Genomic DNA, 26,175 nt, shown 5'->3' on the forward strand with positions numbered 1-26,175 from the left:
CTTTTAACGTCTTCACAACAGTTACCTTTTACCATTTCCACAACTCCCAAATGTTTACTTTCCTGCAAACCCTGTATTATCAATTTTTGCAAAAACTATTTGTAACTTTTCACTCACTTCTTTAAATCACTTACTCTTACATTTAGTTCTTTAAGGAAGAGCAATTTGTCTGTAACAACTTAGTCACCAAGTACAATTATTGCCACACAGCTGCCTTAACCTGTGCTGTCTTTACCTTGAGACTGTTCAAAGAGGCCATAAAACATTTGTCTCCATGGATGCTCATGGATCTTTTACTCCAAAAATTCTGGTGGAATACGGCAGACCTCCCTCATACTTTGTCCAAAATAACCAAAAACATCTCACATAAGTATCCAAAGTACCCTCCATTAAAACTTCAGAAAAACAAAAGTGTGAAAAGGCAGGGGGAGAGGTGGAAAGAAACCAATTAAGCCTGTCAGGTCAGTTTAAAGTATAGGCTACAAGCAGCAAATTAAGTAAACCGAGAAAAAGAAGAAGGAAAAGAAGAAAAGGACATTGTTAGCTCTGAGCCAAGAGTAGGCTCCCTGGGTTGAAACAGTTGGGAACCCTTATCCCCAGGTTCTCATTCTGAGACAGGCCTGAATGTCTATATCCTAACAGGCATAAGCTTTCGTGAGCTGGAACCCACTTCGTCAGATGCATACACGAAAGCTTATGCTCAAATAAATGCGTTAGTCTTTAAGGTGCCACAGGACTCCTTGTTTTTTTCAAAGTGCAGTGGCAATCAAACAAGCTATCAGAATGTTGGGAATCATAAGGAAAGGGATTGAGAATAAGACAGAAAATGTCATATTGCCTCTCTATACATCCATGGGACGCCCACATCTTGAATACTGCGTGCAGATGTAGTCATCTCCTCTGAAAAAAGATATATTGGAATTGTACTGAAAAGGGCAACAAACATGATCGGGGTATGGAATGGCTGCTACATGAGGAGAGATTAATAAGACTGGAACTTTTCAGGGTGGAAAAGAGACGACTAAGGGGGATATGATGAAAGTCTACGAAATCAAGACTAAGGCTATGTTTTTTTCACAGAGGTCGCGGAAGTCACGGAATCTGTGACTTCCAGCAAACTCCACGACTTCAGCCCGTGGCGGCCGGAAGCTGTGGGGTCCCCCTGCCACCTGCAGCAGCCGGGAGCGGCGGGGGGGCCTCCATGGGCTGTGGGGGGACCAACCGCTCCCAGTTGCCGTAGGCAGCAGAGGGACCCTGCAGTTCTGAGTGGCCCTCAGTTGCCTAGCCCCTGCAGGTGGTGTGTGGGTCATGCAGCTGAGCTCCCCGTTTTGCCATGGATACTTTTAGTAAAAGTCATGGACAGGTCACGGGCTTCCGTGAGCTTTTCTTTGTTGCCCGTGACCTGTCCAGGACTTTCACTAAAAATATCCATGACCAAATCATAGTCTTCATCATGGCGGGTATGGGGAAAGTGAATATTTACCTCTTCACGTAACACAAGGACTAAGGCTCACCCAAGGATATTAATAGGCAGCAGGTCTAAAACAAACAAAAGGAGGTATTTCTGCACACAATACACAGTCAACCAGTGGAACTCCTTTCCAGAGGATGTTGTGAAGCATCTCCTATCCCCCAGTCCTTCTGCCCCACCCTCTCCCATAACATCCCTTCCTTTTCCCCACACCACACTCCGGCCCTGCTCTCTTTCTTCTTCTACCCCACCCTCTCTTGCTCCCCGGTCAGGCCGTTCTGTGAGCCCCGTCCCAGGTCTCCCTCCCACAGGAGCGCTCCTGAGGGCTGGCGGCGCCTCTTGTGTATTGCCAGGGGCTCCCTGGCAGGGTCTGGTTGGGTCTGACTCTCCCCTCCCCCATCCCCCCCAGGCCTGCACTCCTTGCGCGTATTGGACACGGTGGTGTCGGAGCCCGGCCCGGGGCTGCCCTGGTACAGCCGTGTTGTGTACGTGGACGATCAGGTCACCTACGTCTACACCAGCGGGACGCAGAGGGCGGAGCCTCGCCCAGCGTGGATGGCGGAGAACGAGGGTCCGGAGTTCTGGGACAAGAGGACCTGGTGCGCACAGCGCTACCAGAAATGGTACAACGCAAGTCTGAACACCCTGGGTCAGCTCTACAACCAGAACGAAGGTGAGTGCGGGACACGACCCGACCTAGGGACGCAGGGACATGGGGTGGGGGGTGCGGTGGATGTAAACAGGCTGAAGGGACACGGGGATGCGTGTTGGGGATGGGGGGAAGGGACAGCCCCCAGGGGCATTTTCTTGCTGGAGTCCGTGTGAATGTGGGGGACAAAGGGACATGGGGAGGGGCTGCAGGGTGGAGGGTTCATGCAAAAGACCTTTTTTTTGACCCTTCCCAAACACCCCAGATTTCTGCTACCAGTCCCACTTACAGCTGTCTCTGCTGCCCTTCGGGGGATCCCCCCCCCCCCCCGCCCCTCGTGTCTGGTTATTTCACAGGCAGAGTGGCAGAGGTGCGAATGCCAGAAGTTCCCAGCAGACCCGGCTAGTCTGACCTCCTGGTCACCCAGGCCAGAGAATGGCACCCAGCGATTCCTGCACGGAGGGGTTTGTTGCTTCCAGCTATGACAGTGACTCTGTCAGACCCTAGAGCTAGAACAGGGCTCTGAGACGTCTTGTCTCATTTCCCAGACACCGAGTGATGGGGAATCCCAATAGGGACAGCCCCAAGTGTTCAGACATTACAAGTCTGGCCCTGAAAATTCTGATTTTGGCTTAAATGTCATGAGTATTTTGGGAGCTTATTGGGAGTAATATTGGAGCTTATTTTTATTTGCCCTCTGGTTTGAGCCTTTAGGGGACACATTTCCGGGTTTTTCCCTGCTCCTAGAAGGACTAGAAGTTACTACTGTAAGAAAAGAGAGCTGAGACTCTCCTCTAATCCCATGAGTCCAGGAACTGGGGATTTAATAAAACCACCCAACATCATGAGAAGCACGGTAAAGTCACAAAAGCGGGCAGTGCTGCATTCACCCCAGCCATGGGGAGAAGCTGTTCACCGGTGAGCCTCCTTCATTGTCCGTTTTGTCTTATTTCCAGAGTGAGTTTATCGAAGGTCAGATTCCTCTTCACTCCGCAGAGTGAGGCTCTGACATCGACTGGGGATGGAGAGTTAGTGAGAGAATCAGCCCCTGCAACGTGCAGAGACTCCCGGGTCCTTACCCCGGCAGCACAAACCCCAGCCCGTGTCCCCCGGTTGGAGCCCCCAGGGTCAGACAGGTTCCCCTGCACACTATCGATACATGTATAAAGAGCCATTCTTCCTGCTCGGTCCCTGATGTGTGGGGCTGTAGCCACCTGGCCAGGCCCCCGGATTGTGCTGTCTCACTCAGCACGGGGATGATCCATCCATAAGTGTTCAGTGCCTGGCGCTGCTGAACTGTTCCTGGCAGGTGAGGGTCTCTCTGATGTAATTGCTCTGCCCTTCCTGACAGGGATTTTCACTCCCCAGTCCCCTGATTCCCCCGTGTCAGTGGTACTGGCCTGTCACATTGGTGCTCACCCAGGAGAGTCCCCAACTCTCCTGGTACCCTCCCGCCCCCAGCACTGAGACAGCAGCAATGAGAACTAATTCCCATCCTATCCTGGACACCTGGGTTCCTGGTGCCCCTGCCCCGGGACTAAGCTACAGGGCGGAGGGTTGCCTAGTGTCTGCCCCCCTAGCCTGCCCCCTCTGTAGCTAGTTTAACCCTCTCCTGACTAGTCTCGCCCCTTGGTCCCCTGCTGCTCAGCCCGTCCAGCCTGACCTGCTCACACGGACACTGGCCTCCCCAGTGCTGAGAGAGGGGCTCCATTCACCTGCCCCTAACCCTGCGCTGGGGAGCTGCTGTTCTGTCCCCACCGCCCCCTCCCCCACCACTGTCCTGACTGCCCCCTCCTGCCCCACTCCCGCCATTTACCCCTTCCTCGCAGTCCTGGGTCTGCCAGCTCTCCGGACACTGTCCTGAGTCCTGCATCTTGGCCACCAACAATGTTTCCCTCTCTAGGGACCATTCCCTGCCCCCAACACACACACGGGGGAATTCGGGTTCTGGTCCCTGTGAGTCCCCCTCAGTGCTCCCACCCTGCTCATCATCACCATGCTCAGGTTTATATATAGAAACCTTCATTCTAGGCTTTAAAAAGCTGTTTCTCAAACCCCAAGTGTATCTGCTTTTTTAAATTATAAACTCATCTGTGTGGAATGCAACACGGAGAAGAGGGGTGGGTGGGGAGGCTTAACGCACCCCACTCCTCTCGGGCCCCTGGCTTGGGATCCCTGCGTGTTCTGTGAGCAGCCGCCCTGCATCTCTCAAGATTCTCAGTGGTTCTCTTGTTGTTACTCCATCCCTTTTCCCCTCAGTTATTTTCTCATTTTTGACTTTACTTGATTGGTGTAAATAGTTTGCTACGAGAGTCCAACTAAGTTTCTTCTGCCCCTGGAACTGGGCAAGCCTTAGTCTCCAGGCTTCATACCCGGGGTCTCCTGTGGCGAGCCCATGCCTTTGAGCGACCTGCACTCTAGCTGTCTAAAGTGCTTGGGTGAGACTCCTCTTGCGGATCGCAGTCAGCTCTGCCACCGGTTCAGTCCACCTATGAAACAGGACAGGGAGGCCAGGCTGAAGTCCCTCCTGATGGAAGCCGCACTCAGACCTTCTTCAGAGCCGAGTCAGCCAAACTTGGCAGCGTGTACCTCAGTGTTGGTATGAAGAGCTGCTGCAGAGAGAGTCCATATGGGACTCTCAGCACCATTCCTCATGCCCAGGGCCAAGAAAGAAACATAAGCAGCAGTTGTCTGAGAGGTTCCCCATCTCTAAGAATGGACAAGCATGGGGAGTGCAGGGGAGTGCAACCTGTGTCTGGTCACTCCTCTGATCCTGCTCCTCAGGTGAAACCAACTCCGCCCTGTCCACAGGCTCTGTGGAGTCCAGTGCCCAACCAGCCGCCGGCACCAGAGGGACAGTGAAGCACCAGCAGGGTTGCGGTACCATCCATCCCAGAGCCGCCTGTGGTGGCCAGGGACTTTCTGGCATGTTCATTACCACTGTTGCCGGCAGTATAACACTTGGTGCCAGCAGTGGGGGAAGCAGAAGGGAGCATGTTGCCTCGAGCTCCTATTTGGTACCAGGCCCCTTGCTCTCTGCTTATGTCGAAGCAGGCTTCCCCATCTTGGCTCCGATCCCTGGATCCTCAGCACCGTCCCTTGGAGCTGACGGGTATCACACACCGCTCATCCCCACAAGATGACTCATCATCCAAGTTGGAGTTTGAATCTTTCACCTAGTTGAGGGACTGGTACCAGAACCTCACCAATCAGCCCTATGCAATGGTGGATCCCGGGGTGGGGGTTCCTCTGATCGCCTGCCCAGTGGACAATGGCCAATGCAGATACAATGGCCTTTTTGGAACCCCTGGGGTTTTCCTCTGCTGCCTGGCCCCCCATCTAGGTGGTCCTACTCAGTGGCGTCTGAGAGAAGGATTCCTCTGTCACACAGAACAGCAGCTGACGCGGACTACGATATTGAGCCAGGTACCGACTCTCAGAACCTGGAGCTACGGGATTTGGTTGGTGCAGAAAGAGAGGAGGAAGGTCCCATGATGATGGAGGCTGCCTCCTCCCCTCAACCCCCCAGAAGAGGCAGGGATGGGTGTTTTGCCGCCCCAGAACACTTCAAGGCTCACCAGGAGTTATGGAAGAAGGTGGTCTCAAACTTAGGGCTGGAAGTGGAGGTAGTTAAAAAAATCCTCCCACAGCCTGGTCAACATCTGGGCAGCAGTGGCCGCGTTGAAGGTAGCTCTGCCTTTCGATGAGGCCATCATGGGTCCAGTTAAAACTCTGTGGCGGACCCCTTCCTCACTGCCCCCACGTCAAGGAAGGCAGATAGGAAGTACTATGTCTCCACCAAAGGGTAGGAGTGCGTATGTTTCCATCCCCCTCCCGGATCCTTGGTGGCCTCGGCAGCCAGTGAGAGGGAAAGGCCAGGGTTGTAAGGAGCAATGCCGAAGTCAAAAGACTCAAAAAAACAAGACCATTTTTGTAGGAAAATGTATTCTACCAATGGACTACAGCTCCAGCCAACATTCCCTGCTGGGCAGATATGACTTTCACTCCATGTTGTAATGTAAAGACTCGCTTCCCCAAGAGTCCAGGCAGGAGATTGTTGCTCTGGTGAAAGGGAAGGTGATGGCCAGGGATTCCCCACAAGCCACCCTTAACACAGCGGATGCGGCAGCCGGGGCTATGGCGTCAGCAGTGCCCATGCAAAGGGGCTCCTGGCTTCACTCCTCTGGCCTACAGATCTTTCGTTTGGAAGGACTTCACTCTTCTCAGAGCAGATGGACGGCAAACTTCACAGCCTGAAGGCCTCCAGAGCCAGCCTCAAGTCCTTGAATCTCCCTGCCCTGGTGCCTTCGAGGAAACATTTCAAGCCCCAATAGCCTGCCCGCTTCCCAGGCCCACCGCCTTGTCAGGATTTGTTCAAAAAGCAGAACAGCGGTTGTAGGTGCAGACAGCTGCCCCTCTCTGCCTCAGCCTCGCTGCCTGGCCCTCACAGATACTCAGAGGGCGCCAAGCAGAACTTTTGACAGGGCGCCCGAGGGCATTACACTAGTCCCCATACTGGATCCTGCTCCCCCGTTGTTTATGGACCATGTTTCCTGTTTCAGCTCGGCATGGTCCCTTATCAGCACAGACTGAGTACGGTGGAGGAGGGTTATACACTTCAGTTCATTTCTATGCCTCCCTCCTACCCCCCAACCCCAACCCTCTTCAGGAACCCTTCTCATGAGCAACTTTTAGCCCAGGATGTGCAAGGTCTTCTCCAGGTAGGAGCCGTGGAGAGCTGCCTTGGAACTTAAGAGGGAAAGGGTTTCACTCTCGTTATTCCTGTGACAGGTTTGGTCACAGAGATCCCCTTGGGACTGTCACTGATGTGCTGAAATCATCTCTGAGCCAGTTTTTCCTACCAGCTTGGGAATTCCAGGACCCTGTCTTGTTCAGCCAGACATGCTAGCCTGTTTACACAGACCCAGGGTCTGGGCCACGCTCCCAAAGCTGCAGACTTTAGCTGAAAACTGCTCAGCAGGTTACCGGTCTCCAGTGCCCAGACACCCAGTTCCCAATGGTATCCAAACCCCAGATAAATCTGTTTTACTCTGTATAATGCTTATACAGCGTAAATTTATAAATTGTCTGCCCTCGATAACACTGATAGAGAGAGATGCACAGCTGTTTGCTCCCCCAGGTATTAATCACTTACTCTAGGTTTCTTTGCAAAAAGAAAAGGAGTACTTGTGGCACCTTAGAGGCTAAGCAATTTATTTGAGTATAAGCTTTCGTGAGCTACAGCTCACTTTATCGGATGCTTATGCTCAAATAAATTGGTCAGTCTCTAAGGTGCCAAAAGTACTCCTTTTCTTTTTGCGAATACAGACGAACATGGCTGCTACTCTGAAATCTAGGTTTATTAATAAACAAAAGTGATTTTATTAAGTATAAAAAGTAGGATTTAAGTGATTTCAAGTAATAACAGACAGAACGAAGTAAGTCACAGAGCAAAATGAAACAAAACACGCAATTTTAAGCCGAATACATTAAGAAACTGATTACAGGAAATATTTCACCCTCAAAAATGTTCCAATAAGTTTACTTCACAGGCTGGACTCTTTCCTAGTCTGAGACCAATCCTTTCCCCAGTACAGTCGTTGTTAGATCCAGCAGACATCTCAGGTGATAAGCAGGGGTTTTCTCATGACTGGCAGCCCCCTTTGTCCTGCTCCACCCCCTTTTATAACTTTGGCACAGGGCGGGAATCTTTTGTCTCTCCAGGTCCCCGCCCCTCCTGCTAAATGGAAAAGTACCAGATTTAAGATGGATTTCACTACCAGGTGACATGGTCACCTGTCTCTGAGACCTCAAGTCCCCATTCCTCCTGGGTTGGCCCCCACTACACAGGAAGGCTTTCAGGTAAATCATTTACCATCAATTGTCCTAATCAATGGGAGCCATCAAGTTCCTAATGCCCCATTGATGGCCCTCACCTGGAGTGACTACAACAGTGATACAAGTTTATATCTTATTTCCCCAACTCCAGGCATAGAAATAATACATGCAAACAAATAGGATGAATATGCATATTTTCCAGTAGATGCAGTAGATTGCAGTAGATTACAAGCTTTCTAATGACATCAATCAAGAGACCTTTTGCATAAAGCATATTCAGGGTACATCATATTCACATTCATAAGCATATTTCCATAAAGCATATGGAGTACAACATCACAATTCATTAATCCTGAGTGTCAAAGGGGGTCTCTGACCCATTCTAGCCCTGCAACACCTCAAAGGCTGAAGTTGCGCATGGTCTCCCTCGCCTCCATCATTCCTTCCCTGGATGCAGGGGACGGGTACGCTGCCGTCTATTTGAAAGATGCCTATTCCACATCTCTATTTTCCAAGGCCACAGAAGGTTTCTCGGGATTGCTGTGAACCAGACTCACTCCCAGTTCACCATCCTCCTGTTCGGCCTGTCAGCAGCCAAATGGGTCTTTATGAAATGCATAGTAGTGGCAGCCTTCCTGAGAAGGCGAGGGGTATAGGTGTATCCGTACCTCAATGACTGGCTGGTCAATGGCCAGTCCAAGTCCCAGGTGAAAGCCAGCATTCACCTTGTTCAAACAACCTTTCGAGCACTGGGCCTGCTGATAAACGAGCAGAAGTCAACACTCTTCCTGGCTCAGAGGATAGAGTTTAGAATAATAGAATCATAGAATATCAGGGTTGGAAGGGACCTCAGGAGGTCATCTAGTCCAACCCCCTGCTCAAAAACAGGACCCATACCCAATTAAATCATCCCAGCCAGGGCTTTATCAAGCCTGACCTTAAAAACTTCTAAGGAAGGAGATTCCACCACCTCCCTAGGCAATGCATTCCAGTGTTTCACCACCCTCCTAGTGAAAAAGTTTTTCCTAATATCCAACCTAAACCTCCCCCACTGCAACTTGAGACCATTACTCCTTGTCCTGTCCTCTTCCACCACTGAGGATAGTCTAGAACCATCCTCTCTGGAACTACCCCTCAGGTAGTTGAAAGCAGCTATCAAATCCCCCCTCATTCTTCTCTTCTGTAGACTAAACAATCCCAGTTCCCTCAGCCTTTCCTCATAAGTCATGTGTTCCAGACCCCTAATCATTTTTGTTCCCCTTCGCTGGACTCTCTCCAATTTATCCACATCCTTCTTGTAGTGTGGGGCCCAAAACTGGACACAGTACTCCAGATGAGGCCTCACCAATGTCGAATAGAGGGGGACGATCACGTCCCTCGATCTGCTCGCTATGCCCCTACTTATACATCCCAAAATGCCATTGGCCTTCTTGGCAACAAGGGCACACTGCTGGCTCATATCCAGCTTCTCGTCCACTGTCACCCCTAGGTCCTTTTCCGCAGAACTGCTGCCTAGCCATTCGGTCCCTACTCTGTAGCGGTGCATTGGATTCTTCCGTCCTAAGTGCAGGACCCTGCACTTATCCTTATTGAACCTCATCAGATTTCTTTTGGCCCAATCCTCCAATTTGTCTAGGTCCCTCTGTATCCTATCCCTGCCCTCCAGCGTATCTACCACTCCTCCCAGTTTAGTATCATCCGCAAATTTGCTGAGAGTGCAATCCACACCGTCCTCCAGATCATTTATGAAGATATTGAACAAAACCGGCCCCAGGACCGACCCCTGGGGCACTCCACTTGATACCGGCTGCCAACTAGACATGGAGCCATTGATCACTACCCGTTGAGCCCGACAATCTAGCCAACTTTCTACCCACCTTATGGTGCATTCATCCAGCCCATACTTCCTTAACTTGCTGACAAGAATACTGTGGGAGACCGTGTCAAAAGCTTTGCTAAAGTCAAGATACAATACATCCACTGCTTTCCCTTCATCCACAGAACCAGTAATCTCATCATAGAAGGCGATTAGATTAGTCAGGCATGACCTTCCCTTGGTGAATCCATGCTGACTGTTCCTGATCACTTTCCTCTCATGTAAGTGCTTCAGGATTGATTCTTTGAGGACCTGCTCCATGATTTTTCCAGGGACTGAAGTGAGGCTTACTGGCCTGTAGTTCCCAGGATCCTCCTTCTTCCCTTTTTTAAAGAGTTTATCAGAGTGGTGCTCGATTCTACCCACGCCAGGGCCTTCCTCCCAGAAGCCCACTTCTAGTCAATGTCATCACGGGTCAAGGCCCACTTAGGGTGTTGGGTCACATGGCCGCGTGCATATATGTGGTGTGGTATGCGAGGTTGCACCTCAGAACCCTTCAGGCTTGGCTGGCCTCAGTGTACTGGACTCGGTGCTCACAGTGCCTGTCCCAGTCCTCGTCCCCCTCGACTAGTGGACAGATCCCTGGTTGGTAGCCTTGGGCGTTCCCTTCGTCAGGCCCCAACCCTCAGTATCTAATCTTGGATGCATCCATGCTCGGTTGGGGGCCCATCTCAGGCACCTGAGGACACAAGGTCAGTGGTCCCAGCAGTAACTCTTGCTACGGATGAACATCAGAGAGCTCAGGGCGGTCCGCCTAGCACGTCAGGTGTTCTTATCCCCCATCGCAAGCAAGGTGGTGCGAGTTCTTACAGAGAATATGGCAGCCATGTTTTACATCAACAGGCAGAGACGGCCCACTCTTCTCCCCCCTGTGTCAGGAGGCCATTTGCCTGTGGGAGTTCTGCATAAAGCGCTCAATCCAGCTTGAAGCTTCTCACCTTTTGGGAGCCCAGAACGAGCTGGCAGATCAGCTCTTCTCACTGCGAATGGTCCCTATGCCCCGACATAGCACGGGCCAGTTTCCAGTGGTGGGGTACTCCACTTGTAGAACTGTTCACAACCAGACAGAACAGGAAATGTCAGCAGTTCTGCTGTCTGCATGGCTGCAACCCATGTCTTCTAATCAAGAAGCTGCTAGAATCAATTAAGGCAGGCTAATCAGGGCACCTGGGTTTCAAAAGGAGCTCACTTCAGTTGTGGTGTGCATGTGAGGAGCTGGGAGCAAGAGGCACGAGGAGCTGAGAGTGAGAACGTGGACTGTTGGAGGACTGAGGAGTACAAGCATTACCAGACACCAGGAGGAAGGTCCTGCGGTGAGGATAAAGAAGGTGTTGGGAGGAGGCCATGGGGAAGTAGCCCAGGGAGTTGTAGCCGTCGCACAGCTGTTCCAGGAGGCACTCTAGACAGCTGCATTCCACAGGGCCCTGGGCTGGAACCCGGAGTAGAGGGCAGGCCCGGGTTCCCCCCAAATCCTCCCAACTCCTGGTCAGACACAGGAGGAGTCAACCTGAACTGTGGGTTCATGAAAACGGCCAAACTGCAGGCTGCTGTGAAGCTCCAAGGTGAGCAAATCCGCCAATAAGTGCAAGACCCACCAAGGTAGAGGAGGAATTTTGTCACACTGGCAAGAAGGAACTGAGAAGGTGCAGAGTAAACGGGTCCCTTCACACTGTGATATGAGCACATGGTACTAGAGTGTGCGAGAGCCGGCCTGAGGGGTATCACTGAGGGAAAAATTTCCAGCGACTGTGTGCGGGGCCCGCACACCTAGTGTGGAATGGACGTGTGCAACACATCTCTGAGAACAACCGTTACAGGAAGGTTAGTAACTGTTTTTTATCCAAACCTGGGGCATAGTTCAGGGACACAGCTTAGTGGGCTTGGCTCTCACCTGTGGCTGTGACCCCAAATTGTATTTTAATCCCTTGGCCGACGTTTTTCCAAAAGCGATTAGTGATGTTTTGGGTGTCTGATATTCAGCGGCCAGGTGCTCCCACTTTCTGATAAGGCCCCTTTAAAAGGTCTCAGCTGGGCACCCAAAATCACTAATGATTGTTGAAAATCTAGGCGTTTACCTCGATGTATCTAATGCAGGGTGAGGGAGGAGTGAAAATATTTGGGACCCTGTGTGGGGTATTTTTGTGCCCCCACATTCTGCCCTGTTCGCCAAGCGAGGGGTCTGATCCATTCCCCACGCGTTTCAGTCTTCCTTGTGATCCCCACAGTGTTCTCTGTTCCCCACAGCCTCCCTCCCTCTCCCCTAGACTCTCCTTCCTGTCCACATCTCCCTCCCTGCCTCCTATCAGCCCAGGGGTGGCTGTATTAACTGAGTCTGCTCTTGGTTGTGTGCGAGATGGTGGCTGCTCTTGTGAAGATTAGCCTGGCTGTGGGAAAATGGTGGCCAGCTGAACTAAGGGCCGCAATGGGAATCACCTGGAGACAGTGGCCATGTGAAAAAGAGGCCAAGCATCTGAAGTTGGTGCTTTGCGGTTCCTAGATTGAGTTGGGGGCATGGGGAAGATGGGGCAGGGAAACAGAGGGACCCTGGGGATTCTGTGAGGTCGTTAAACCAGAGCAGAGCTTAGTGTGGGGGACAGACCTCCTGTACCCCCTCCCCACAGGGACATGGGGTTACTGTGAATGGAGGAGGTGGGGGACCAAGTGACCCTGAGGATCCTGCAAAATTAATACAACCAGAGCAGGAGAGCGGGGGTACAGACACCCTGCACACTCTCTCTTCTCCAGAATGATCCTCACTACCAGAACTGAGGGTATCCTCAGAGAGCAGAAGAGAGCTGCAGGGGGATAGACCCCTGCAATATCTGGAGTACTCCCTTTGGGGTCATGCCACCCTGCACCCCCTGCAGGGAGTGTACAAGAACAAGCAGCAATGAGGTACTCCTTAAAAGTTGTGAACTCTCTGTAGTGGATGGTCTTTAGTGTACAAAGACCCAACAGATGGAGCGTGGGCCCCCCTGAGGTTTTGGGTTCCCCCCTGAAAGGAGCTGAGAGGGTTTACGACCCAGCAGCATAAGTGGGAACCCCATTTCTCAGGGGAGGGAGGGCCCAGTAGCATGGGGAGGACCCACTGGGCTACCTGCAGTGGGGTCCTGGTAAGATTTTCAGAGAGAGGCTGCTGCTGACCCTGGGCTGTGTTTCAGGGTTTCACATTATCCAGACGATATACGGCTGTGATCTCCGGGAAGACAACACCACTTGGGGGTTTTACCAGGATTCATATGACGGACGCGACTTTCTTACCTTCGATAAGGAGACCGTGACTTGGGTATCAGCAGATATTGGGGCTCAGATCACCAAAAGGAGATGGGATGTTGAAGTATTTGACAACCAGCGGTGGAAACACTACCTGGAGGAGGAATGTATTCCCTGGCTAAGGAATTCTCTAGAGTACGGGAAGGAGACTCTACAGAGGAAAGGTAAGATGGGGGACAAGCTCCACCCAGGAGGTCACTACAAGTTACATCTCCATTCCCCATCCCCAGCTCCAAAATGGAGCAGGGGGGTAGGGGGCAGTTCAGCGAACCTTGCACCAGGGATGGGTGGGAAAACAACCCCTTCTCCCTGAGCTCTGCTGGAAAAGAAGAGAAGAAATTAAAAATGTTAAAAGCAGCTCACTGTAGAGAAGCTGTATCTCCAGAGTCACTTGACCAAATGAGCCCAAATTTACAGCACAAATTCTAGCTCTTCCCCTGGTGTGACACAGTAGTTATCAAGGCAATATACCTGTGTGTGTGCATGTTAGAGCACTTTGATTAATTATGGAAGTGCCACCACTTCTGTGGACACCAGCTTCATTCACCATGTAATTCTTCCTCGTTCGCTCTCTGCACCATCATATTTGTTGTGTGACCCCCCCAGCCCGTGTTCCACCAATGATGGGCGTTTTGTCCTTGTTGCCTCTTTGTCCAAACTTTTCCCACAGACATCTATGTGCTTCCTTCTATGCCATCCCCTCCATGTGGAATTGCCCTCCCCATACTAATCTGGAAGAAGGCTCCCCTTGTCCTTAAAGCTTTCCCTCTCCAGACCTACCTTTGCTGCAACACTTTCATACTTACTTACTTGATTCTTTTATCAATAAGACATCAGATAATCACAATCAGTCACATTTATTACCAAAGCTTTTTAGTTAAAGATTAATCAGCACAAACATAGAAGGGAAGAGGATAAATGCTTTACCACTCTGACTCAGGAGGACAGTTGCAGCGTAGTCTGCTTCAAAATGTTAACTCCCTATTACCCATGTACGTACCTTGTCTGTTATTGTGGACACACATTTCCCAGATTAGTTAGCATCATTACACACCCTTTCCGTTCCCGAACAGTTTGCACTTGCTGTTCAAGGTTACTTGAAATTTGTACCCAGTTTTTTGCAACAATTATACTAGTTGCTTATTTCTCTCACAACCCTCAGCAGAACATTGTCTTGTCCTTTTTGACATCTTTACAAATGCCAAGAAGAAAAAGCCACACACAGCAGTGTAATGTGTATTTCAGTGCCAAGGGAACATAAGGGTAAATCCTTTTGAAATCCATAATATTGGGGTAAATAGATTTGGTAACAACCGAAAAGAAATTAGCCAATTAATATTAGCTAGTTTGAGGGGCAATTTAGCACTGTGTGTCACTTTCCATCTTTAATTGGTCAGTTTATCCAGTCCATTTTTTGCTCCCTGGCCTGGGCAAGATTTTTGTCTCTTTCAAATCCAGGGATGGAAAGGAGATGGGTACAAACCTGGCACATGATTCACATCCGTATCTGGAGTTTAGTGAAGCCTTTCAAGGTACTTGTGTCACTGTAGTTGGGAGCGGAAGCCAGTTCAGGGACCTGGATTCAGGATTCACCATTGCTGATGCTGGGAATTCAGCACAGGAATTCTCTAACATGGTGGTTCTCTCTCATCAGAGGGATTCCGTCTCATGGACTCTCATCCTCTCCCCCTGCTGGGGTCTCAGAATTTCATGCTGCAAAGCTCCAGCAAAGGCTGCCTGGATTAGAGCTTGAAAACAACTAACATCAGTTTCTTCTTTTTCCCAGTGCGCCCAACAGCTAGAGTGAGCGACAGGTCATCTCATGACGGCCTCACCACCCTGTCCTGTAAGGTCAGTGGGTTCTACCCCCGGGACATCACCGTGACCTGGCTGAGAAATGGGGAGAACAGACAGCAAGAGACCTACTCTGAAGGCATCCTACCCAGTGGGGACGGGACCTACCAGACCTGGGTGACAATGGAGATTGATCCCAAGATCAAAGGCCATTATTCATGTCACGTGGAGCATGAAAGCCTATCAGAGCCACTCTCCGTCTCCTGGGGTAAGGCATTTGTGTGTGTGTGTCTCTTTTTTCCTTGTGGGAGAGGGGGAATCCATTAAACTCAACCCCTGAAAAATTCTCATTTGGATTTATAGGCTGAAGCTGGAATTTCCTCAGGGTCTGTGAGGCCCTGTCCCCTTTGGCCCTGTCCCTCTGCAGTCAAGTTCTTGTGCTGGAGTTGGGACCCACAGTGCCTGGGGCTCATGTCTTGCTCTCCAGTTTGCTGCCTCTGGGGCTGTTCGATACATCTCAGCAATACACTATCTCTGAAGGGAGAAGATTAACAATGGGATATTAAGGCCTGAAGGGACCATTCTAACCATCTGATCTGAGCTCCTGCATAGCCCAGGGCAGGGGGGAATCACGCCAGGGACCCCAGCATCCAGTCTGGTCATCTGTGAGCAAACTAGAGCTCATCCTTCAGAAAGAGATGCCCATTCCAGATGTAAAGTCTCCAAGGGATGGAGAATTTACCACATCCCAGGGGAAGCTCAAATCTGCCTCTTATTTCCAGACAGAATTGGTCTTGGTTCAGCTTGCAGCCCGGTCTCAACTTCAGGTACTCATGGTCCTGCCATGAGTGCAGGGGACGGGACTAGATGACCTCTCGAGGTCCCTTCCGGTCCTCTGATTCAGCAGGTTCTCAGAAACATGGCTCTACGGGCTCTTCATTCTTGCCCATGTGGCCAGAGAGAGAGGTTTAATGTTGGGAGCAGCTTGTTTCTGTGCGCAGTGATGCTGGAAGGGAAGTATGGCCTTGGAATGGAGCGAGGAGGCAGATTAGAGCCCTGCATCACGGGGGAGAGTCTCCTATGCCCCTAGCACAAGAAAGTCTAGGAATAATTTATTACAGATGGAGCTGCCTTCCAGCCATCTTTTTGCTTGGTTAAATGGGATGTGGAAAAATGCAGCATTTGGAAGTGCAAACAATTTCTGAGAGGGCAGCCTGCACCGGGACTCTCGTCAGCAGATGGTTTCACATCAAAATCCTGCTACTACGTCCCCTGCCAATTTTTGTGTCATAACCCACATTTCCTTATTCTCTTCGAAATATTTTTCTTTTTGCTGTATTATCATGTGGCTCTTTCAGACAACAGGAGAAGCTGATTAATGAAACTGAAAGTGTATACAGAACTCGGGGTTTAACAGGTTTATATAAACCAAGAACAGAATTAATATTTCTATCCTCCCCTCTTTACTTCCTGCCCCCTCAAAAAACACGCATTGTGTCTGTAACTCCATTCATGGCAGAGAAATCCAGAGCTTTGAAGTCAGTTTCCAGTTTGGCACCAGATTCCCGCAGTGGGACTGTGTTCCATTAGTCATGAAAGTCAGCCTGGTCAAGGGGGGTTAGGGGCTGGGAGCCAGGACTCCTGAGTTCTGTCTCTGGAAGGGGAGTTGGGGTTAGGGGGTTAGAGCAGGAGGGGCTGAGAGCCAGGATTCCTGGGGTCGATTCCTGGCTCTTGCACTGCCTCACTGTGTGATCTTCAGCAAGTCTCCCCCCTTTCCCGTGTAGGGATGATACTGACATCCATGCTCTCCCACAGTTCTGAGGATTGGTTAATGTTATAAAAGTATTCGAGTTTAAGTGCTAAATATTTATTATGACTTGAAGTGGTAGAGACTGTGTCCAGGACTTCCTATGGTGGGGTGCAATGCATGGTGGTTGCACTGGAAGGGGTGGAGGGTTGCAGGACTCAGCCCTAACTTGGGGAACTGACTGACGGATCCCTGCAGTGGGATGAAAGGGGGATTTTAGTGGTGAGGGGGAAGGAGATTTTTCCCCATTGATCATTCTTTCCATTCCATTTCAGAACCAAATAACAATCTGATTCCCACTGTGGCTGGAGTTATCACTGCAGTTGTCCTGATTGGTGTTATAATTGGAGTAGTCGTCTGGAAAAAGAAACGCCCAGGTAAAGAGCCTGGGATGGGGGGATTCTCTGGACTTGCCGGGCCCTGCACACCCGCCTAAGGGCAACAGCAGTTCAGGAGCCTGTGTCAGTACGGTGTAACTGCCCCATTGCGGGACTGAGCTAATGACCCCCAATGGGAGCTGCTGGAGGGTCAGACCCAGAAACTGGGTGCGGATTACAGTTTAGATGGGACTAGGTTTTCCGAAGAGCTCAGCACCCAGTGCACCAAGGTCTGTGGAAACTGTCTCATTGTGTCTTTCTCTCCTGCCAATTGTGAGCGCCTGGGACCTTGAGTCCATTACTGAGCGCCAGGGGGCTGTGCTGGGCCAGGGGCCCGGTTTCTGAGCTGTGGACACAGATCAGAGTCGGTTCCTGCCTTGGGAGCTGCGTTCACTGAAATTTGCCTTCTCTCCGCAGGGAAGAAGGGAGATGGCTATGCTGTAGCTCAGGGTAAGTGACAAGAGACCCATCGCCTCTTTTCAAGTGGCCATCTCTGAACGGCCATCAGTATTTGCTTGTGGATTTTAGCCTGGAGCCACTGACAGAAGATCCTCGCTCCCACTCATATGCCTTGTCTACACTGAGGATTTTAGGGAAATGTCCAACTATTGCTCTAGTACCATAGAATCGTAGGACTGGAAGGGACCTTGAGAGGACACCTCGTCCTGTTCCCTGCACTCATGGCAGGACTAGGTATTATCTAGACCATCCCTGAGTAACCTGCTCTTAAAACCCTCCAATGAGGGAGATTCCACAACCTCTCTAGGCAATTTATTCCAGTGCTTAACCACCTCTTCCAGTCCTCTCTCCCATCTTTCATGACTTTTCAGAGCTATTGACTCAGATATCTCCTCTCTCAGTTCCTTGACTATTCTAGGATGCTCTTCATCAGGCCTTGGTGACTTGAAGACCTCTAACTTGTCTAAATAATTTTTAACTTATTCTTTCCCTATTTTAGCCTCAGATTCTACCTCAATTTCACTGGTGTTCACTATGTCAGACATCCAATCGCTATGACACGTTTGGGTGAAAACTGAAACAAAGAAATCATTTAGCCCTTTTCCCATTTTCACATGTTCTGTTATTGTCTTTCCTTCCTCATTGACTAATGGGCCTACCCTGTCCTTAGTTTTCCTCTTGCTTCTAATGTATTTGTAGAATGTTTTCTTGTTACCTTTTATGTCTCTAGCTAGTTTGATCTCATTATGCACCTTGGCCTTTCTAATTTTGCCTCTACATACTTGTGTTATTTGTTTTCAGTTTTTCTTTGTAGTTTGATCTAGCTTCCACTTTGTGTAGGACTCTCTTTTGATTTTTAGATCATTGAAGATCTCCTGGTTAAGCCAGCGTGATCTCTTGCCATCCTTCATTTCTTTCCTGTGCAGTGGAATAATTTGCACTTGTGCTCTTGATAATGTCTCCTTGAGAACTTTCCAACTCTCCGGAACTGTTTTTCCCCTTAGACTTGCTTCCCATGGGATCTTACCTTAGCAAACTCAGGGAGTTGCTAAAGTCTGCCTTCTTGAAATCCATTATTTTATTGTGTTGTTTTCCCTCCTACCATTCTTTAGAATCATGAATTCTGTCATTTCATGATCACATTCACCCAAGCTGCCTTCCACTTTCAAATTCTCAACCAGTTCCTCCCTATTTGTCAAACCAAATCTAGAACAGCCTCTCCCCTCATAGCTTTCTCCACATTCTGAAAGAAAAATGGTCTCCAATACATTCCAAGAACTTGTTGGATAATCTGTGCCCTGCTGTGTTGTTTTCCCAGCAGAGTCTTCTTCAGTAGTGTAGAGTGGCTGTAGACACATGTTCTCTAACCTTGCTCCGAGGAAGTCTAGATGATACAAGGGTTAAAAATACCTGAACCCCATCTCCTCAATTGCTCCACCCCTGCTCTCTCTGGTGGAACTGCATGGCTTGCAGGCATGGGTCCCAATTTTAGTAGTGTAGACAAGGTGATAGTCAGGAATGTATACAGTGGTTTTGGGCTGAATTATTATCCCCCTAGAGCTGTGCTGTTTGTGGCTGAGTGTGACCCTGAAGGTGTCTGACCTGCTTTTAATGTTACACTTCTTTTGATTTACCTGAAAGTTGGTTTGGTGCTTGTGAAATCTGGGCCTGATCCAAAGCCTGTTGAAGCCAATGGGAGTCTTTCCACTGACTTCAGATCAGCACCACTCTGTCGCCTCGATGACAACAAGTTCAAATCCCCTCATAGAATCATAGAATATCAGGGTTGGAAGGGACCCCAGAAGGTCATCTAGTCCAACCCCCTGCTCAAAGCAGGACCAATTCCCAGTTAAATCATCCCAGCCAGGGCTTTGTCAAGCCTGACCTTAAAAACCTCTAAGGAAGGAGATTCTACCACCTCCCTAGGTAACGCATTCCAGTGTTTCACCACCCTCTTAGTGAAAAAGTTTTTCCTAATATCCAATCTAAACCTCCCCCACTGCAACTTGAGACTATTACTCCTCGTTCAGTCATCTGCTACCATTGAGAACAGTCTAGAGCCATCCTCTTTGGAACCCCCTTTCAGGTAGTTGAAAGCAGCTATCAGATCCCCCCTCATTCTTCTCTTCTGCAGGCTAAACAATCCCAGCTCCCTCAGCCTCTCCTCATAAGTCATGTGTTCCAGTCCCCTAATCATTTTTGTTGCCCTTCGCTGGACTCTCTCCAATTTATCCACATCCTTCTTGAAGTGTGGGGCCCAAAACTGGACACAGTACTCCAGATGAGGCCTCACCAATGTCGAATAGAGGGGAACGATCACGTCCCTCAATCTGCTCGCTATGCCCCTACTTATACATCCCAAAATGCCATTGGCCTTCTTGGCAACAAGGGCACACTGCTGACTCATATCCAGCTCCTCGTCCACTGTCACCCCGAGGTCCTTTTCCGCAGAACTGCTGCCTAGCCATTCGGTCCCTAGTCTGTAGCTGTGCATTGGGTTCTTCCGTCCTAAGTGCAGGACCCTGCACTTATCCTTATTGAACCTCATCAGATTTCTTTTGGCCCAATCCTCCAATTTGTCTAGGTCTTTCTGTATCCTATCCCTCCCCTCCAGCGTATCTACCACTCCTCCCAGTTTAGTATCATCCGCAAATTTGCTGAGAGTGCAATCCACACCATCCTCCAGATCATTTATGAAGATATTGAACAAAACCGGCCCCAGGACCGACCCTTGGGGTACTCCACTTGATACCGGCTGCCAACTAGATATGGAGCCATTGATCACTACCCGTTGAGCCCTCCTCAATTGTCTCCTGTAATTAGCTTTACCAACAGGACCAAGACTAAAAATTATGGGAGATATTTACATACATTATTGACTGCATCTGAGGCCCTCTAATGTCTGGTATGAAGAGCCAGTATAAAGTGCACAGATCTGCCGGGCCCTGCTAGGGTGTAGTCATCCAGCTCTCTCTCTATGCTCTCAGGGGTCCCCCAGCAGGTAACGGAGGGGGTTTGAGAAGTGCCAACAAAACCTCTGCAGAGCACCACCCTTCCTCCTACAGCTGGCCCTCAGTCGTGCCTCCTTCCCTCCTCCTCGTTACTCCAGAACAACAGAAATTCACATGCAAGAACTTTGTTAATGGGGAGTTAAGGTGGCAGGTGCTCAGCCCTGCCCTGGGCTCCCTGTGTCCTTTCAGAATGGGAGTGTTTAATTCCCAGAAGTCAAAGGTTGGCAAACCAGGATATGCAGAGATATTATGGCCCAATTCACAGCCATAAAAAACGCATCACGGACCATGAAATCTATACAGATTTCACAGGGGAGACCTGCATTTCTCTAACAGGGGGTCCTGACCCAGAAGAGGGTTGTGGGGGGCGGAGGGGGTTTGCAAGGTTATTGGAGGGGATCACAGTATAGCCACCCTTACTTCTGTGCTGCCTTCAGAGCTGGGGAGCCAGAGAACGGTGGCTGCTGGCCAGGCACCCAGCCCTGAAGGCAGTGCCCCCCCAGCAGTACCCTAGACGTAAGGGTGGCAATGCCGTGACCCATCGACAGTAACCTTGCTGCCCCCCCTCCCCCCAGCCCCTTTTTGGGTCAGGACCCTACAGGTACAACACTGTGAAATTTCAGATTTAAATAGCTGAAATAATGAAAATGACAATTTTTTACATCCTGTGACTGAAATTAACCAAAACAGACCGTGAATTTGGTACGGTCTTAATTATGATGCTTCCCACGCAACTCAAACTCTGCCCCAGTGGGTCTGGGAATAGGAACAGGAAGTAGACCAGCACCATGCCAAACCAAACTTGTCCTTGTCTGTGTGCCCAGCACCACCCAAATCCGCATTCGTCTTCATACCGTCCACACTGTTCGGTGCAGCGCCATTGATTAAGGCGGGAATTGCTGTTCATTGGTGGGGGGAGGGTGACGTCTGTGGTCTGCGTGAGGGACCCCTCTGGGCACAGACCAAAGGAGGCGGAGTTGAGGTTGTTTGGCAGGAGTATCCTTAGCCCAGCATCTCCTGCTTTGCCAGCCGTTGAATGTTGAGTAGTCTGGGCTCCCGTTCTGACGAGGCATGAAGAGCACAGAGCAGTGCTGTCCCCCTGCAGTGGTGATGTTTTTTCCACGTGAATAATGGAAATCCTGGGCAGCTGCCCTGTAGGCTGGTCTCTGCACCAACCAGCTCACTGCTCGGGAAGAGTCAGGTGATGACTGTTCCCTTTGGATAGGAGTCCCCGTATGTACTAACTACGCTGAAACCCTGCCCTGTGAGAGACGCTAATACACTCTCTCTTCTCCTCCTCCTCTGCACAGCAAACGACCAAGGATCTAGTGGCTCTGACCTATCTGCCCAGGGTAAGTGACGGGGGCTCTAGCCTAGGGGTTCACTGCTCTCACTGAGGCCTCTGGAGAGAGAGACCTAGTCCAAGTCATTGGACCCTGAATCTCCCTGGCCCATCCCCTCTAGCAAACTAGCCCCAAGGAGCAGAACAGGGGAGTTTGGGATCTCTTATTTCCCTTTTATTCACACTGGGGGTGCAGGAACAGGTTTGCCGCCAAATCCCCCTTGTTTTCGCTGCGATGACTTTCGGACTGAAAGACGCTAGTGAGAGGGATTTCTCTGTGGCTGCTGGTACAGCGTGGGCTGAGCTCAGCGTTTGCAAGGATAACTCCAGCTGCTTCAGAGAACAGTCTCCAGTGAACTGCAGGGAGGAAGCAGCAGGGACAGAGCCCAGCACTTGGGGCTCCAGGAACCCGGGTCTCTGACCCTGGAGCTACAAGCTTTGTCAGCGGGGTTAGAGATTTTATCCACTGAACCCTGCAGCCACTCGGGCGACCGCCCCGACCGCAGCCTGCACTGTCATTGCAAAACATGATGGCAGGTTCCCTTTGACAGACATTGCCTGTGTTTAACTTCTGCAGCTTAACTGAGCCTGGTGGAGTCCATGCCATGGCCTGAGGGGACCCCCGAGAGGAAGACGGATGAGCTCTGCTCTGTCTCCCTGCAAGAACCAGTCAACCCCTCCCTAGCTTTTCTCTGGCACTTGGAGCGTCCCATGTGGGATTTCCGGCCTTGTCTCTCTGCTCACTGAACCACGTTTTGCTTTTCAGATGTCATAGTTTTCTGTAATAATGTTTTATTTGCACAAAATAATTTCCAACATTTTAATGGATAAAAACTCTGTTAGTCAGAGTTCAGTGTTTGCCCCATTCAGTGTGGGCGCCGTCCTCTGGCTGCGCGGTGCGGTGAGCTAGGTCTGTCAGCAGTAACTGCTTGTGCGTCTGTGGTGGGGACGGCTTTTTTTTCTGTCGAATTTCATGATTATAACACGGTAAATGGCCGGGTCTACTCGCAGCTGGTCGCGCTGTTGCCATCATCAGCTAAGGACGTCTGTTGGACAGGAATAAGTGTCTGCGTTTAGTTTGTAAGTGCCTCTAATGTCCTTTTCACCATTCATAGAGCCATAGAAATGCTGGGCTAGAAGGGCCCTCAATAGATCATCAAGTCCAGCCCCAATCTCAGGCAGAACCAAGTTAACCTAGACCATCCCTGACAGGTGTTTGTCCAACCTGTCCTTAAAAACCTCCAACGACGGGGATTCCACATCCTCTCTAGGCAACCTGTGTGACAAAGTGGGATATTTTCCTCATGTTGCATATGTATACTGTGTGCCTCAGTTTCCCCCGTGTGCTGCATGTCTAACCCAGGTGGGAGGGGGGTGTCTGTTGTTTTAGAAGACCAGGTGTGACCCAGTCTAGCAGCCTGGACCCCAGACCATGGCCTGGGCACTTTGTAACGTAGCGACTGATGATCTGAAGGCCCATCCCAACTTGGAGCCAGCCAGTTATGGGCAGCGGAGAGAACAAAGAGCAGAAGAGAGAGTCACCTGGAGACCTGTTTTCCCGGGAAAGAAGACAGATGGAGGTGGGGCCTTGAAGGTGATATGGGGTGGGCCGCAGAAAGGAGGATTCACTTCTGGTCTGGGAACAAAGAGTGGTCTTAGCCCACCTGGATGAGGACAGACCCCGATGGATGCCCCTGAGAATGTCTTGTGCTATACTCCAGACGTACAATAAACCCTTCTGTGCTGCGCTGGCTGAGAATCGCTGCAGGCTCGAGAGAGGCAGGCATGCTGGAGGCTCAGACGGGCGGTACTGGGAGGCGGAGGAGAAGCCGACAGCTTAAACCCTGAGCAAAGAGTGTGACCTCGTGTAGGGTCAATACTCTGAAAGGCCGGTTCCCCCCAGGGGCCATATGGAGCCAAGAGGGCACTGGCCTGTGAGTCTGTGACAACCTGTCCCACAGTGAACTGTCCTTAGAGCTAGAGAGTTTTCCTAATGTCTAACCTAAATCCCTCCGTCTCCTACTGTCAGTGCACCTGGAGAACACTTGATCACCGTCCTCTTCAGAGCAGCCCTTAATGCCGGGGTAGATAATTATTTTTTGTCAAGGTCCAAATTTCTTGGTCAAGATATAGCCACGGTCCAGACTCAAGAGAAATATTTTTCACACCACAACTGCCCCTGTTCAACGAACACCTGCAGTGCTGTGAAATGTGCCCAGGGCCTATATTGTTTATATTCTTAGTGCATTAAATGAAAAATAAAATCAAGCCATGGTATAGCCTAAAAATAACCTCCAAGAAAGATAACAAGGAGTCTGGTGGCACCTTAAAGACTAACCGATTTGTTTGGGCATAAGCTTTCATGGGCCCACGAAAGCTTATGCCCAAATAAATTGGTTAGTCTTCTTGGAGACCCCAGGGCATGGCCACTAGTTAAGTCGAGGGGATGGAAGGCCATAAGGGTCGAGGAAGTCTCCCTGCTGAAGGCCGAAGGGCTTCTTCTCAACCCCCCTTAATAGAATTCAGGCCTGGCTGGTTTGAGTAAGCTCTTTTGCTCTTAAAACAATGTTGCAGCCGCAGATAATGCCTCATCGTGTAAGGTTTGCTGACGCCAAGTTAAAGATAATAGGAGAGAGAACTACAAGGCTAGACAGAATGTGCTGGTTGTTTAAGTTGCTAGGAATGCTTGTTAGCGGTTGCAGGAAGTAAACATTGTTGTAACCCATATAAGGAAGGCAGAGTATTTGTGTAAAGTTTTAATTGGCTGATGTGTAGTGCAGTAGCATTAAGGAATATAAGTGTGTGTGTAATGACCTGCTCTGGGTGCAGAATTGGAGATTCTGTTCTCCCTGGACCTTGTTTGCAGCTGCACATAAACTTTTCTGCTTCTCCACCCCGTTGTGATTATTGAGTGAAGCACACCGGGTAACGAACCCCTGCTGTTGTTTGGCCTCTGGGCACTGGGTGCCGGCAACAGTCTTTAAGGTGCCACCGGACTCCTCGTTGTTTTTGGGGATACAGACTAACATGGCTCCCCCCTGATACTTGTCTCCAAGAAAGATGTAATTTATCTGAACCATTGAGAAAGTGTTTAGAAAAATGTCAAATAGATGCAACTATTAGCATTAAAAATACTTTCAGGCAACAGGTTTAAGTTTTGTGTGAGTTTTGTTAAATACAGTTATTGTAGGCATATCTGCATAGAGAGAGAGAAACAGATTCAAAACTTTTTCAGCCGTTTGTGGTTTATTTACCATCAGTATCAGAGTTTGAAAGAAACACTTAGTACACCTGAACTCTTCATAATTTATGATTCAAGCCTTTCCACTAACAAACACCCACCCACCACCACTCCCAGATCCTTCTCAGCATCGCTGCTGCCGAGCCAGTTTGCCTCATTCTGTATTTGTGCATCTGGTTTTCCTTCCCTACGTGGCGCACCTCACATTGGTCTTTGTTGAATTTCATTTTGTCGTCTGTTGCCCAGTTCTCCAGTTTATCCAAGTCCCTCTGAATTTTAGCTGTATCTTCCAAAGTGCTGGCAACATCCTTCCCCCCACCCCGCAGCTTTGTGTCATCTGCATAATTGATCAGTCTGCTCTCTGTACCTACATCCAGGTCATTAATAACGATGTTAAATGCTGGACCCAGAACAGATCCCTGGGGAACCCCACTTAAGACCTTCTCTTTTGCCCTCACAATTTACAGCTCTCTCCTCCCCCTCGGGCTGCAGTGACCCTCTACGGGTTAACAGGACCTTTTTCCAGTGAAAGAGCCTTTATCACACTGTGAATATTCTTAAACATGTACATTTATTTGTTAGCAATCAACAGCTGATCAGCAGAATACACTCACCGAGCATCTAATGCTCACCACTCCCAATAAAGCAGACAGACCTCTCCTAATGGCCAGTCAGCATTGTGTCATCTGGGGCTCTGGCTTCTCCACAGTCTGGTCATGCAAGGGTTAAAAATGCGAGCCGTTCTGGCCTTGAGCCGAATCCCCGAGTTACTTTCCAATGAGCTTGTTTTCTCACCCTCCGGATAGAGTTAAAATGAGAGTTCTTCTTACAATACCTTCTTCGCCAAGTGTTTTACTCAAAGCATGACTAGACATCTCACCAATCATAACCCCTCATGGGCTAAAGCAATTTCTCTAGCAACAGCAAAAGCAACTTATCAGCAGAAGCAACTTTTAACTCAAACTCCCACGGGCGCCCAGTCAGAGCCTTGCAGACACGCCAGGGCAGCGGGTCCGTCCTCCCTCCCGGTCCAGTCG

The 26,175-nt window shown here is 49.9% G+C and overlaps 1 protein-coding gene across 1 annotated transcript; it reads left to right on the forward strand.

The window, feature by feature from the left end:
• Nucleotides 1-1,453: 1,453 nt before the first annotated feature.
• Nucleotides 1,454-24,512, forward strand: LOC140904405 (class I histocompatibility antigen, F10 alpha chain-like). Its single transcript, XM_073326806.1, has 8 exons — nucleotides 1,454-1,460; nucleotides 1,881-2,144; nucleotides 12,996-13,271; nucleotides 14,894-15,169; nucleotides 16,984-17,085; nucleotides 17,503-17,535; nucleotides 21,866-21,907; nucleotides 22,475-24,512. The coding sequence occupies exons 1-8, from the start codon at nucleotides 1,454-1,456 to the stop codon at nucleotides 22,477-22,479; spliced, it is 1,005 nt and encodes a 334-aa protein (XP_073182907.1). The 3' UTR covers nucleotides 22,480-24,512.
• Nucleotides 24,513-26,175: the final 1,663 nt, after the last annotated feature.

This window comes from Lepidochelys kempii, unplaced genomic scaffold (genome assembly GCF_965140265.1).
Source record: "Lepidochelys kempii isolate rLepKem1 unplaced genomic scaffold, rLepKem1.hap2 scaffold_104, whole genome shotgun sequence".
Classification (NCBI taxonomy): domain Eukaryota; kingdom Metazoa; phylum Chordata; order Testudines; family Cheloniidae; genus Lepidochelys; species Lepidochelys kempii.